The 14,162-nt window shown below is 48.0% G+C and overlaps 2 protein-coding genes across 6 annotated transcripts in view; both read right to left on the bottom strand.

The window, feature by feature from the left end:
• ARHGEF2 (Rho/Rac guanine nucleotide exchange factor 2) overlaps positions 1-2,593 on the bottom strand; it is a 50,500-nt gene extending 47,907 nt beyond the window's left edge. For both annotated transcript variants that reach the window (XM_070608630.1, XM_070608632.1), the window contains exon 1: positions 2,465-2,593. In XM_070608630.1, the coding sequence (XP_070464731.1) occupies positions 2,465-2,569 (105 nt within the window). In that variant the 5' untranslated portion in view covers positions 2,570-2,593. The remainder of the gene's footprint in view (positions 1-2,464) is intronic.
• A 712-nt stretch (positions 2,594-3,305) lies between these two features.
• On the bottom strand, positions 3,306-12,756 carry SSR2 (signal sequence receptor subunit 2). 4 transcript variants are annotated; one of them, XR_011537042.1, is made up of 6 exons: positions 10,652-12,756; positions 9,797-9,951; positions 8,998-9,096; positions 7,439-7,688; positions 5,652-5,729; positions 3,306-3,884 (listed from the first exon to the last, which is right to left on the bottom strand). XR_011537042.1 is itself a non-coding variant. In XM_008516790.2 (6 exons), the coding sequence occupies exons 1-6, from the start codon at positions 10,652-10,654 to the stop codon at positions 3,774-3,776; spliced, it is 555 nt and encodes a 184-aa protein (XP_008515012.1). In that variant the 5' UTR covers positions 10,655-12,756; the 3' UTR covers positions 3,306-3,773. The 4 variants fall into 4 exon arrangements, 2 of the variants coding, with proteins under 2 accessions (XP_008515012.1, XP_008515014.1); XR_011537043.1 differs by having other exon boundaries at positions 10,559-10,718; XM_008516790.2 differs by having other exon boundaries at positions 7,580-7,688.
• Positions 12,757-14,162: the final 1,406 nt, after the last annotated feature.

Here is a 14,162-nt window from a genome sequence, read left to right as displayed (position 1 = left end):
CCTACTTAACAGCAAGGTCCTATTGGGGTCAGGGAGGTCCTTTGCCCTCTCTCAGATTTGGCGTCAAGATGCTTGTTGGTCCCTTTAAGAGGCAGGTTACAGCAGGGGGAGGAGGAAAGATTGTATTTTCTGCGATGAAAGTGCAGGGAGGAGCAGCTACAAGGGCAGCTACGACTGAGGAGGCCCTGGCTTCAGCTAGCAGGAACAGGGGCACCAAGCAGCTCAGCACACACAGGCCTCCCTGCTTGTTGTGGATACCGGCACAGGATATCTGAACAGCCCCCTCACCCGCTTCCCCAATAACAGCTTCTGGGGGGTGCTGACTCACCCCCACTGTTCCTTGGGGCAGAGGACAGCGTGGGCAGACATTGGACTTCCTGAGGTAATGGGGGACCCTCCTCCTACAGGCCCTGTGGTCTGGTGGTAAAGGGTATGTTGGAGTTGGAAGACCCTAGCTGGCTTTGCCAACTCCCTAGTTATGAGGCCTTGCAGAAGTTCCTATTAGCCTGATTTTCTCGTCTGTAAAATAGGGGTGTTAAATCAGCTACGTGCAAATAGTGGGACATAAACATTGAGCCTATACTAGTTATTCAATAAAGAGGCTAGCGGCCACTTGCTGTGTGACCTTGGCTAAGCCACTTCACTCTGCGCCTTTCCTGATCTATTAAATGAGAGGATTAAATTCGGTGATCTATGGTCTATCCTTGCTCTAGAATTCTGAGTGAGAGGAAGAGGGGAGTTGCTGCCAGATGTGGAAACGGTGTACCTTTTCCTACCTGGCTGGACCCCAAACCACATGATGAGTGACTGCAATTGCTTCTCACTTCACAAGAACGTGGGGAAACACTTGCTTCATTTTTCTGGTGTGGGGTCCTCAGAAATCCTCTGATTAAACAATCTCGTGATTGTCCAGATGAGGACACAGGCTCTCAGAGGGAGTGTGACTCCCCTGAGCTCATTCAGCCATTTGGTGGCGGAGTTGGGGCCGGGACCCAGCACTGCTGCTTCTGTCTGTGGTCGGTGCTGCCTCCAGCACCCTGAGCTGCTCCTGCTCTCTGAAGGGATTAAGCTTTATAACTTCCTGAACCACTGGATTTCTTCCAGTTTCTTGGAAATTCAGATTCCTTTCCCATTGACTTTCTTCAGGTAGAGCCCCAAAGCCCAGTACGTGAAGTGGGTGGACACTGGGCACCTGGCTCCTCCTGGTACCGTGGCTGGGTGTGTGGGTGTGCAGCTGCCAGCTGGAAGTTTGGACAATGTGGGAGGGATAGACGGCTGGTTTCCAGGGGGTGGAGGGGACCCGGAACACGTAGGCAGCTGGGTTACTATCTATATTGCCTTTTAGGGAGGAGCCGCTCAGTTTTTTTTTGAGGAAGATTGGTCCTGAGCTAACATCTGTTGCCAATCTTTCTCTTTTTTTTTTTTTCTCCCCAGCACATAGTTGTATATCCTAGTTGCAGGTCATTCTAATTCTTCTATGTGGGATGCCTCCACAGCATGGCTTGATGAGTGGTGTGTAAGTCTGTGCCCAGGATCCGAACTGGTGAACCCTGGGCCGCCGAAGTAGAGTGTGTGAACTTAACCACTCAACCACGGGGCTGGCCCCTAAGCCCCTCAGTTTTGGTACCCAATTTCCAGGAAGGCTGTGGGACCGGTGCTTACGTTCCCTCTCCCTGACAGACCTCCAGACAACCCAAGATGAGGGTCTACACCTCCCCAGGGGGGTTTCCGTTAGAGTGGAGAGCTGTGCTCTGATACTCATCCTCCCAATAAATTAACTCAAGAAGTTCAGAGGGCTCAATCCTAAGGCCAATTATTCCGGGTAAGTCTGTCTATAGATTTTAGAGGCTTTTATATTCTCCAACTCCACTACTTAAGGGAGGTTCAAATTCCACCCCTACCTCCAAGGAAGTTGATCTTTTGAGAGATGAAGCTTCTGGTTTTGGCCTTTTTTCAAGGTGCCTGTGACACTAAGTGCCTTCAGAACGCTTCTCTTGTCACCTGTGTCAGGCCTGGGTCCCCCTCCCTACCCGTCTCCTCCATAACAAGGGCCAGGACACAGAGTGCTGAGTCCTCCAAGGAAAGGTGGATTGCCCCAGCTTTCAGGAAAGGAGTCCCTCCCAGAATTCAGACTGAGGAAGAAATCCTCTGTTACCTTCCAGAGTTATGAAGTTTATCCTGTCCTCTAAACCAGAACTCCTCCTCCGCCAGGTTAACTCCTCATTCTGTTTTCAGTGGAGACTACACAGATGAAAAATGTGTGTTCCCTCCTCCAAAGACTAACATTTCATAGTCCTAGAGAGCAAGACAATACAGATCAAACCAGCTCCCTTTCCCTTCTCTACACTTGTTCTCAAGCCCAAGCTTCTGACCCATCGCTTTTGTGCCTACTCTCCTGAGCAAGTCCCAGGTCCCACCAGGAGTACAGTGAACAAGGGCAAATATATCCTCCTCGCCCTCTGACCTGGCCAGTCCCGGGGTCTCCGAGGTGCAGCCCCTGAAAGACCGATGTGAGCTGGCGGAGGGCTACTCCATTTGGATTCTCCCGTTGTCTCCATGTCCTTTTCATCCTTCCTGGGCCCCAGAGGCTCCAACTGCTGGGCGAAGGAAAGGTTAAACCGGTTGAGCAGCCCCCCCCCCCGCCCCCCCCAGAGAATCTACACTGGGAAACTTGGTGGCAGGAACAAAGCGGGTGTTTGTTGGGTCTCCCTCCTGCCTGGGAGGCTGTTCTCGGACCACGGCATTCCTGGGTTGGACAGAGTCAGCTAAGAGCGGCTTCTCTCCACTGCTGCTACAGCAAAAACTACCGCCTTTCTACAGGCCCTGCTTAGGTAATGGTTCAGGGGATCCAGGCTCTTCTGCCCAACCTGAGCTCAAAGCAGGGGCATTAAAAATAAATTCAAGCTCCAGAAAAGTTAGTTCTTAGAGGAAGGGCTAGAATCAGGGGTAAGAGATAGCTTTGCCAGAACAATCAGTAAATAAATCAGACCAAAAGTCTCCTGGGGTATGAGAATGGCCGCTCATCTGCAGACCTCTTTCCCACCGTCTCCTCCAGCTGTGCAGAGGAGCTGACAGGCCAGGGAGGCTTCGGGCAATGGGTGGGGACTGGCGAGAAGAGAGAGAGAAATAGGGGATGGAAGCAAAGGGCTTCAAAAGGGGGCAGGTATCTCTGTGGGAACAGGACCCACAACCCCCACAGCAACTAGGCAGGAGTTCAGCTTGCCTGCCCAGGAGCCGGGGTGCTCAGGGCCTGAGCTCCGACAACAACCTGGGCTCACCCAGGTGACAGGAAAACAGACAAGTCATTGTGGCATTTGTTTTTATTAGAAAACCCCTTTTGGTAAGCGCTTCCCTAACCCAGAACAGAGACTGCGTAGCCTCCAAGAGTCCCACAGCTTTCATTTTATCTTCCACCCTCTTCTGACAGGGGAGGGCAGGCAATGGGGGTGGTGTCAGGTAGTCTCTGAAGTGCCCCCTCCTGGACCCCTGAAAGAGTTCACAGGCCAGCAATACACCCTGTGGCACTCAGTGGTGCACCTGAGGTCCCTCTAGGCTCAAGGCTGTTGCTGAAGGCGTTCCTGTTTGTATGGCTTCACGATGGACCCACGGAGGCTCTCACAGACTCCCAGGCCTGGTCCCTCAGTCTGGCTGACAGCAGGGCAGGATCCAGAAGGCGGCCAAGGGCTAAGGGAGAAGCGACTGCATTTGAGATACCCTTTGGAGTCTGGAAAGCACCTGGATTTCTTGGGAAGGGAGGGCTGTGGAAGCTCCACTCAGTTCTTCTTGGTTTTGGGAGTGTCATATTTCCTCTTGCTGGAGTACCACAACAGCAGTGGGATGCCGATGGAGGGGAGTGTCATGACCCCGAAGGCTGCCCAGTCCAGCTGTGGAAGACAACAGAGACCTTGCTTAGAAGTCTGGATTAGGGCACAGGAGAGGACCAAGAAGGAAGGGGTCCAATGACACGTGGAGCAGCCCAGGCCAAATCTGAAGCAGGACCTAGGCAGGAAGGCTCCTCTCTGCCTACTCCTGACACAGAATTGCTCTCTAAAGACCAATCTATCTTTCAAGCAGTGAAGCCAAAGGCCTCACCTGACCCAACTCAGCCTAGAAGAGAAGGTCCTCTCTCCTGGACAATCTTTGAGGAGAGAGATGCCCAGGTCTTGCCCTGACAGCCAGGCCTCCTGTGATCTAACCCCTGCTTATACTTCCAGCCCCCTCTCATTCTTCCACTTCACATTCTGCCCTCCAGCCTTGCTAAACCACTTGCCATTCCTGGACTGCACCATGCTTTTTCTCACTTCTGAGCTACTCCTTCTTCCTAGGACACCTGCCCTTCCTTATCTTCTTTTTTTTGCTGAGGAAGATTCACCCTGAGCTAACATCTGTACCAATCTTCCTCTATTTTGTATGTGGGTCACGGCCACAGCATGGCTGCTCACGAGTGGTGTAGGTCTGTGCTCGGGAACTAAACCCAGGCCACCAAAGCAAAGCATGCGGAACTTAACCACTAGGCCACTGGGCCGGCCCCCCTTACCTCCTCTTTGACTGGTTAAACTTCTCCTCCTCCAGAAAACCCTCCCTGACTCTCAAAGACCATCAGACATTCCTGCTGAATGCTCCTCCAGCACCTTGGATATGATCTCTATCACAGCACTCTTTCTCCCCCCTTGACTTGTTCTGAGTGCCCATAAGATCTCTAATAGAATAAACTGTGTCTGAGGATTCACCCTTGTTTTCCCAAAGCAAAGCACAGAACTGAGCACATAATTAGGAACCTCCTAAAGGAATTTCCTTATTCAGGACTTCAGGCAAATCTTAAAATTCTCTCCTAAGGCCAGCCCTGTGGTCCAGTGGTTAAATTCAGTGTGCTCCACTTCAGCAGCCTGGGTTCAGTTCCTGGGCGCAGACCTACACCCCTCTGTTAGCAGTCATGCTGTGCTGGTGGCACACATACTAAAACATAGAGGCAGATTGGCATGGATGTTAGCTCAGGGCAAATCTTCCTCAGCAAAAAAAGAAATCTCCCTCCTACTCTAGACCGTGGCAAAGTTTCCACTTAAGCTTCCCGATGCTCTACGATTCTCTGAATCTAAGCAGATATTCTTTTTTTTAAAGATTGGCACCTGAGCTAACAATTGTTGCCAATCTTTTTTTCCTGCTTTTTCTCCCCAAATCCCCCCAGTATATAGTTGCATATTTTAGTTGTGGGTCCTTCTAGTTGTGGCATGTGGGACACCGCCTCAACATGGCCTAATGAGCGGTGCCATGTCCACGCCCAGGATTTGAATCGGTGAAACCCTGGGCCACTGAAGCGGAGCACGTGAACTTAACCACTTGGTCACGGGGTTGGCCCCACAGATATTCTTTTAAACCTCAAAATAGACCCAAGATTCTATGATGGGGCTCTACTCGAGGCTGAGTAGAGAAAAAGGGCAGTTTTTTGGTTATGACAGTTGTGATCTCATTGCCAAAAATCTCTAATCATGGTTAAATCAGGATATTTGATGGCTGTCTGTATCAGACACCACAGAACAGATATGGCAAGAACCAACCAACTAAACAAATCTTGCAAGAAGACCAAGAGGTCCCAAGCCAAAAGAGTGTTCTCATCCCAGGGGAATGATAAGCAAGAACATCGCAAAGCTTACAAAATGGGGGGAGAATCTCCTGTCAAATTCCCGCTGAGCCAGGATTCCTCCCTGTCCAGGTGCACTGGTGAAGCCAATCTGAAAAGAAAAGGGCATTAAGGCAAGTCCACATTCTTCTCATCTGAGAAGGGGCAGTTCCAACCAACCCAAGTCTAAGCACTAGATTCTTGGAGCTTCAAATAGATGAGGACAAGCTTTTGAACCAGAGAGAGCTGGGTGACTCTTAGTGTGTTATAAAGAGTAAATTAGGAGCCAGGAGACCTGAGAAACCCGCGAGGACCATACTAGACGAGGTAGGCCAGGTATGCAGCTGAAATTAAGCCAAATCCTTCTATCTTAGCCTCAGACTCTGCAGAGAGCTGCTCACCACCACTGGCCCCTCTGCGGGGCCCGTGTGTAATGGAATGACTTGCCCTCGGCAATCATTTGCTTATTCCTCAAGTGGAAATACTCTTCTATACCTCACAGGTTGACATGACGCTCAAACGAAATAATGAGAAGGATTCTGGAAGGTATAAAGCCCTACCCAAATGTACATTACTAGAGGAGGGGCGGAGTCTGGCCCACATTCCTTGGTCTTGGAGAGGTGGCCAAGAGTTTGGAGCACACCGCAAACAACTTTGTTCTAAAGCGGCGGTTGAGCCGTTGACTTTGTCTTTAACCCATCAAGTACCAGGTAGAACCAAAGAGTCCTAAAGTTGGTTCTGAAAGCAGAAATGACACAAGATGAGAAAATGTAACTACGATTACAAGAATATGATTCCATGTGGTTTATAAAAAAAGAAAATTCAGACAGTGTCCTGAACATTAGAGAATCTTCGATTTCTCTTAGTTCTATGGTGGACTCCATTGAGTCCCTTCCCTACCGTGCACTCACTAAGCAGCCTACAGCCCATGCAAACGGTCCTGTCAGGCCCTTTATAAAGGCACGACCTAAGCTTCCTGAGGGCTGGGACAGTGTCTTAATGTTCTTGGTATTCCCTAGAGTTTAGCACATTGCAGGGGCTCAATAAATGCCTGTTGACCTTTACATCAATCAATCAAAAGACTGTTTATCACTGAGCTTCTATTATATATGGCAACAGAGAGAAATCTAAGAGAAAATTCTGGCCTCAAGGAGTTTATAATTAAATTGGGAGGTGGTGGTAGGGGAAAGACCTATACAGAAGAAAGAGAACTACTAAAGACAGAAAATAATTAAATGTCCAAGTGGCACAGACTATAAGAGCTACAGAAGTTCAGATGCAGTCAATGAATGTTGACTGAAAGAATGAGCAGGAAGGAGCAACACGAAGTGTAAAAGCCAAAGACAAGAAGGAGACGCAGCTCAAACTGGGTCTTGAGAAGGCTTCGGATAATGAAGTGGAGGTGGGGTACTTCAAACAGAGAACAAAGGCAAAGTGGAAAGAATTAGCACAGAGTCAGGAGGGAGTGCAGGAAGGAGCTTGGCCTAATTAGGACGGAGGGTCTTTGTGGGGAGGGTGGGCGAGAAAGCTGGAGAGGCAGAGAACAGCTAGACTACCGGAGGAGATGCGATGTGAGGCAGACAAGTCTGTCCTTGATGCAATAAGCAGGAGCAAGACAGAGAAACAGAAGAGACTGGGAACAATCTGACAGTGGCACAGAAAATGGACTGGAAGGGCAAGGACAGCAATAAACTGGACAGCAAAGGACACATTCCAGATTACAAACACAGCAGAAGGAACGAAGAGGAAGGGAAGGCTACAGTACTCCCCTCCCATCCATTTTCATTACTTTATTCTGGGACTTTATAATTTGAAACATACTTCCTTCCTAAGGACAATATCCCAAGTTTCTGGTCCTTCTTATCTTCCTCAGAATTTAGCGGCTGCCTTGGAAATTTTCTGAAGAGTTTTCAAAGGCAGGCAGATCTGAGCCCCATCCAGCAAAGGGTTTGGGCCACTCACCACAACAGGCCCGTCCTCCTGGGCCAGGTAAGTAATAGTTGCTGAGGTGAAGTTGAAATAACCAGCCTTGAGAGGGCGCAGGACCACGGTGTGGGAGACGTTGCTGGCACTGACCCAAGAGTTAAGGATGGGAAAAAGATGAAGCTGAAGTTGTAAGAACCTTTCAACTTGTGGACTAAACGCACCATTCACAAAAGAGTTGCCAACACATGTGGTGACTTCACACCTGCAAAAATAATAAATACAGACTTCTTCCTAAACCTGAAGTGTGTGGTATAACATAATGTCTTCCTAGCCAGTTTTAAGGGGTCTATGATGTACTCAATATCGAGGTTTTTTCATGTTGTACTCAATATCGAGATTTTTGGAGTTTTTTTTGAGGAAGATTAGCCCTCTTCTTCTACTTTATATGTGGGATGCTGCCACAGCACGGCTTGATAAGCAGTGCGTAGGTCTGCGCCTGGGCTGCAAACTGGCAAACCCCAGGCTGCCAAAGTGGAGCACATGAACCTAACCACTATGCCACTGGGCTGGCCCCTCTAGGTTTTTGAAGTAAACTTTCAAAGCAATATGTGTTATGGATGAAAAATTAGTCACTTAAGCTTACAGAAGAGCTTTCATTGACTATAAGTGAAGGAGGTTCTCGAAAATATAAAATAAAAACAAAAACAAGAAACACAAAGAGAACACTTACCCTCACCAGAAAATCTAAATATACTTTAATTCACAAGGAGAAGAAAAAAGTAATCTAATTCAAAACACTGAGGAAATAAGTGGTAGATCTCAATAAAGACTCAATGAATAAGAGCCTTTTTTTTCTTTTTGTGAGGAAGATTGGCCCTGAGCTAACATTTGTTGCCCATCTTCCTCCTTTTTTTAATTTTCCCAAAGCCCCAGTACATAGTTGTATATCCTAGTTGTTAGTCCTTCTAGTTCTTCTATGTGGGATGCCATCACAGCATGGCTTGATGAGTGGTGCTAGGTCCATGCCCAGCATCTGAACTGGTGAACCCCGGGCCAGTGAAGGTGAGCATGTGAACTTAACCACTTGGCCACAGGGCCAGTGCCAAATAAGAAGAGTCTTTAAGAGGTCACCCAGGTCCTCCACGCTAGCATCCAACTGAATTTCTTTTAAAAGCACCTTAAAAGTCCTTGTCTGGTCACAAACATCTTTCTAAGTGTCTACATCTTCCCAATACAGTATGTTTTAGAGCCTTATAACCTGAACTTCAGGAACATCCTTCTTCAGGTCTACCTTAAATCACAATTTTCCCCAGTCTCTCTTGCCCCCTTTTATCCTGAGAGGTGACAGAAGAACAGCCATGCACACCCAGGTGGCTGGAAGTGACGCTGCTCTTCTGCTGGCAACATTCCCTCCCCACACCACCAGGCTCCATCAGCCAGTGTCAAGAGGATACGGGGCAATCCGGTCCCATTTGACATTGAGCATTCCAGAGACGATGCCAAAGTCCTCTGGAGGGAAGGAATCATCAGATAACTCCACATCTAATGCAGCACTAGAAAACAGAGGAAACAAAAAAGGTTAGTAAGTAATGGATATAAAATTAAAGCAATCAGCAATTAAACCTGCCTGCTTGTCCTAAAAAAATCAGAGCTACAGAAGACAGATACAAGTCACACAGTAACTTGGGCTTGTTGCACTGAAGAATCTAGGTCAAGGACTGGATTCCATAGCTCAGAAGCCACCAAAACACTCAAGTAGCTAGGAAGGAATGGGCCCAAATCCATTCTTGCCTCAATTTCTCCATGTGAATGTGTGTGTGTGTGTGTGTGTGTGTGTGTGTGTGTGTGTAAGGAGGGGAAGAGAAGCCAGATGCACTTGGAAGAGAAAAGTAACGGAATAAAATGAAAAAAAGGCACCAAAAATGCTTAGAGGCTAACGAAAGAAAGGAAACTGAAACTTTAACCCCCTGAGGTAACACAGAACATACATTTTTTGCCTCCTCATCTTCCTCTCCCTGTTTCACTACAATTCTTGCTTCTTCCCTGCTCTAAAACTCTTTCAACTCAGAAATGTGGAAGATGGTTTGTTGCAGCTTAGGTAGCAAGGTCCTCCTCTTCCAAAAGTGGGTCCAGCTGTCTATCACTCACTCATGATATCTGTCTCTCAAAGATAAAACACTGCTGGTCCCTGTTCCCAGCTGGGAAATCTAAGAATCCTGAAAAGGGCCCCCTGCAGCTCCAGGGCCTCCTCACCTTGAACCAACATTGTAGATGTTGTACTGTAAGGTCAGGTCTCGCCCCTCCACGGCATATCTGTTCAGCAGCGATTTGGAGGCCAAAAGCCTGGCTCCTTCCTCTGCTTGAGTGACAGCAAATAGAGCCAACACTGCAAACGCCAGCAGCCTCATCTTTGGAAAAAAAGCAAAATGAGCGATCAACCCAAGCATACAAATATCACTAGAATCTTCCTGACAGCCCTCCCCTACAAAGTTTATCCAAGCTCTTCTGATCTTATCAAAGCAGCAGCCCCTTCCACAGAGGAGTCCGTAAGCCACCAGAGCTGACCCATTCAAGAGACTCTCCTACCATCTCCTCTGCTCTGCAGCTCTCGAAAATCGGTCTAAGCACCAGCGTATCAGTTGCCCTCTTCCTGTCAGGGGCCCAGGGCGCTCCCCAACTGGTGGGGTCTTATGAGAGGACAACAAGTGGCCAGAAGAGGGCCTTCCTTAGGGTGCCCGAATGCAGCCGATCTCGGATCTCCAGCAGCCTCTAGCTTTCCCTGGCTGCTGCCTTTCCGCTGCTCCTCTCCTCCTCCGCCCAGCTCCACTGGGATAGCCCCGCGTGTTCGCGGGGTCCTCCCCAACGCCCCGGTACCCCACCCTCCATTCTTGCCCCGGAATTCTTCCTCGCCCCCCACATCCCTTTCTAGGTCCCTCCGGGGGCTCCGTCCGTTCTGCCCCCTCCCCCGTCTTGTCAAGATTACACGTCTTCCCGCTGGCGAGCCCTCTCCCGTACCCGCCGTCCCCGAGATAACCCTCAGCCGCTGGGTGATGTGCGGACACGAGACGCCCCTGCTCCCGCTCGCATCTCCAGAGCCTTTGGACTCACCATGGGTAGCCCAAGGGCCTTTCGGCGGCCACCACGACCGGAAGAGAACGTCAGCACCCGAAAGACCGGAAATAAGCTCTGGCCGGAAACCTTGGGAGTCTGCCCGATGCCTTCTGGGATTTGTAGTTCTTGAACAAGCCCCACCTTTCCCTTTGTAGTGCCCGCCCGCCTCTTGGACGCGAGAGGTCCTAAAACCGCCTTGTCTGTGCGGCCTCCACGGTTTTCTTATTCTGCCCTCTTCCGTGGCTTTTCAAGCTGGGTTGCCGTTACTGTATGTGATCGGCACCTGATTAGGTGCTTTGCAGAACTGGCAAACCTAGAGATTTGGATCATCTATTTGGAGTGTACCGTCGAGTTAGGAATTAGGGAAAAGCTATTTCTCTCAGGGCTACCAGCATTCTTGCTATTCCCAGGTGAGAAATTTAGTCATCCTCTAGATCCAGTAAGTCACCAAACGCTGAGCTTTATTTAGAAGCCCTTTGAGGTGCTGAAAAACTAGATCCTTTCCTCTGCGTTCCCCGTATAACTGCTTTATTTCATACTCCTTACTATATGCTATTTTTACTGCAGTAGTCTCCCTATCTTAGGTCTTTCCCTGCACTTTTCAATCAGCTACTAGACAAACTTCCCAAAACAGCATTTTGAAGAGTAGACTCTAAGTTCAGAGGATGGACCGAAAATTTAGGCAGTCATGAATTTAAGTGTCAGTTCTGTCACTTACTAGTTAGGTAACCTTGAGGCAAGTGTTACTTGTATAAAGCCTTGGTTCCCAAATCTATAAAATGAGATAATTATAGTACTCTCAAAATATTGGGGGATTGGGCCAGCCTGGTGGCGCAGCAGTTAAGTGCGCACGTTCCACTTTGGGCAGCCCAGGGTTCTAATCCCAGGTGTGGACATGGCACTGCTTGGCAAGCCATGCTGTGGCACGTGTCCCACATATAAAGTAGAGGAAGATGGGCACAGATGTTAGCTCAGGGCCAGTCTTCCTCAGCAAAAAGAGGAGGATTGGCAGCAGGTGTTAGCTCAGGGCTAAACTTCCTCAAAAAAAAATATATATATATATATATTGGGAGATCAGTTAAGATAATCTATGCAAAATTCTTAGCATACGGCCTGGCACATGTGTGTGCTCAATAAATGGTATCTGTCAATATTACTGTTATTCTCTATCTCCATCGTACCGTTCCTTCCTCCAGTATGCATTTACTGATCACCTAATTTGTACTTGTCACTGTCTAGGTACTGAGAATACAGTGATGAACAGGACAGATAAGGTTTTTGCTTTGGGTTACATTCTTGTGAAATAATACACATACATCACCTGTATTTGTTTTAGTATCTGTCCTTCCATTCCCCACCTCCCAGACTCGAGCTCCTTGAGGACAGGTTGTCTGTTTTTCATTGCTTAGTGTCATGGCTGAGCACACAGAGGGTACTCCAGGAATGAATAATCACCACTATGCTACACATCACCTCCAATCTGCTCCTCCTTCAGGCCTTTGTGTGTGGTTTCCCTGAAATGCTCTACAGCCTCTCTTTCCTTATCCAAATCCAACCCATCCTTCAGGCCCGGTCCTGGTCTCATCCCCTCTGGGAAGCCTTCCTTGGCTTTGCCAGACTACGTTGCTCTTTTACAGCTCCACAGTGTATCGTGTCTTCTTCTAATTGTTTCTGGTCTGCAAAACTACTTTATTGATTAGGTGTATTTCTCTAGTGTACACTTATCCAAGGGCCCTACAGCGATGCTGAGCGCACAGGAGGTACTCAAGAAACACCTGCTCATTGCAGGACTTTTCATTTCTTTCCAAAGCATTGTTTTCTATAGCAACTTCTCCAGGATTGGAAAGATGCAAAGAGTGAGTGTTCTTGTTTCTCAGACTCAGCTGAACCCAAAAGGAACATCTTCAGCACACACAGTCTAGACACGTACAAAACAGCCACTCTGGATTCAGAAGAGAAACGTCTTCATTCTTACTTTGCCCGTTTATGCATTGACACTTCTGCTGCCCTTACTCCATCCAGTTGGGTCACTTGTTCGTTCACTGATACATTTAGCATTGAATTGTTGAGCACCTATTAGGTGTGAAGCACTGTGATAGTCACTGTGGGAGATACAGAGGTAGAGCATGGTGTTAGCCCTCACGCAGTTTAGAAGCTAATGGTGGGAATGAGATATACTTGCGACTACAGTAAAAAGGCAAATGGGATGTCAAGCGCTCCTCAAAAAAACAAAAAAATTCAGTGGCTTCCCTTTGTCAATGGAATTAAATCCAATTTCTTTGTCTGACAGTCAAGACCTTTCACTGTAGTCCCTTCTCCCCTCTGCTTTAGCCAGACAGACCACTCCCTCTTGCCCACTTTCTCACTTTAGGACTTTCGATCAGTGCAAGTTATTGAAGTTCAAAGAATCTTTGTTGACTACGTACTATCACTAGCCCTCTGCTAGTTCCCGGGTAAACAAATATGTATGAGACATAACACTTGCCTTGGAAGAGTTTGTAACCTGCTGAATTTGGGGGTAGGCGGAGGGATAGATAAGCAGAGTATTTTGACACCGTCCTAAGTGCACTGAAAGAGGTTAGCATGTGGTTTCCCAGTCTGTGGTTTGTCTTTTCATTCTCTTAATTTTGTCTCTTTGATAAATAAGAGTTCTTCATTTTAATTATAATGTCCTCTTAAAAAGCAGTTAGCACTGCCTGAGAAATACTGCCCCTTGGTGCTTTGGGTAGCACATGTGGAGTTTGGACATTTGGGAAGGAAAGACACCCAAGCTAAGACAAAATATGACACTTACACTTAATATAGTCAATGAAAAACATTGTTCACCAAAGTTCCCTATATCCAAGTGAATCTGCCTAGCAAATCCCTTGCAATTAATATAAATTGTGTTTTTCTTTCTCTAGAACCGGAGAGAACACAGGAAAATGTTGTGACAATAGACCTTCTCACCCTCGGGACCCTGACATATCTCACTGTGGATCAGAAAGTCTCAGACAAGGCATGGACTGTTAAAGACACATCATCTCTGTTTACAGTCTCCCTATTGGAATCTATTCTGCCTAGAGGAGAGATTTGGGGAGTCAATTGCTAGGGGAAATGTTTCTGTTGAAAGACTTTCAAAAGAATAAAATGGCTTCCTGCCATCCTCAAGGGTACCCCAGACCAAGAGATTGAGTAGAACTTTGTTAGAAGTGCTGGGAACTGTGTGCCAGGAACAGAGGCATGCATAGCCAGTGTAAGGCTACCTAGGGCAGCTACTGGGCCTCCTGGGTGGTGTCACTGGTTTCATGCCCTGTTTCTTGATGTTTAAGATAAAGCCCAAGCTGCTTACTGACCTCTCTTTTGGGATCTGCAACATGAGGGCAACTAAGATAGCGTGTGGCTAAGCTGCAAAGGAAGTAGCAAGCTGCTTGTTGGCTGGTGGCTAGGCAGGCACTTAGAAGTAGAGCCTTGGGGCCGGCCCCATGGCCGAGTGGTTAAGTTCGCGCGCTCAGCTTCAGGAGCCCAG

This window comes from Equus przewalskii, unplaced genomic scaffold, assembly GCF_037783145.1.
Source record: "Equus przewalskii isolate Varuska unplaced genomic scaffold, EquPr2 ChrUn-9, whole genome shotgun sequence".
NCBI lineage: Eukaryota > Metazoa > Chordata > Mammalia > Perissodactyla > Equidae > Equus > Equus przewalskii.
Note: the sequence above shows the minus strand (reverse complement) of the source record. Positions and strands in the feature narration are given on the sequence as shown.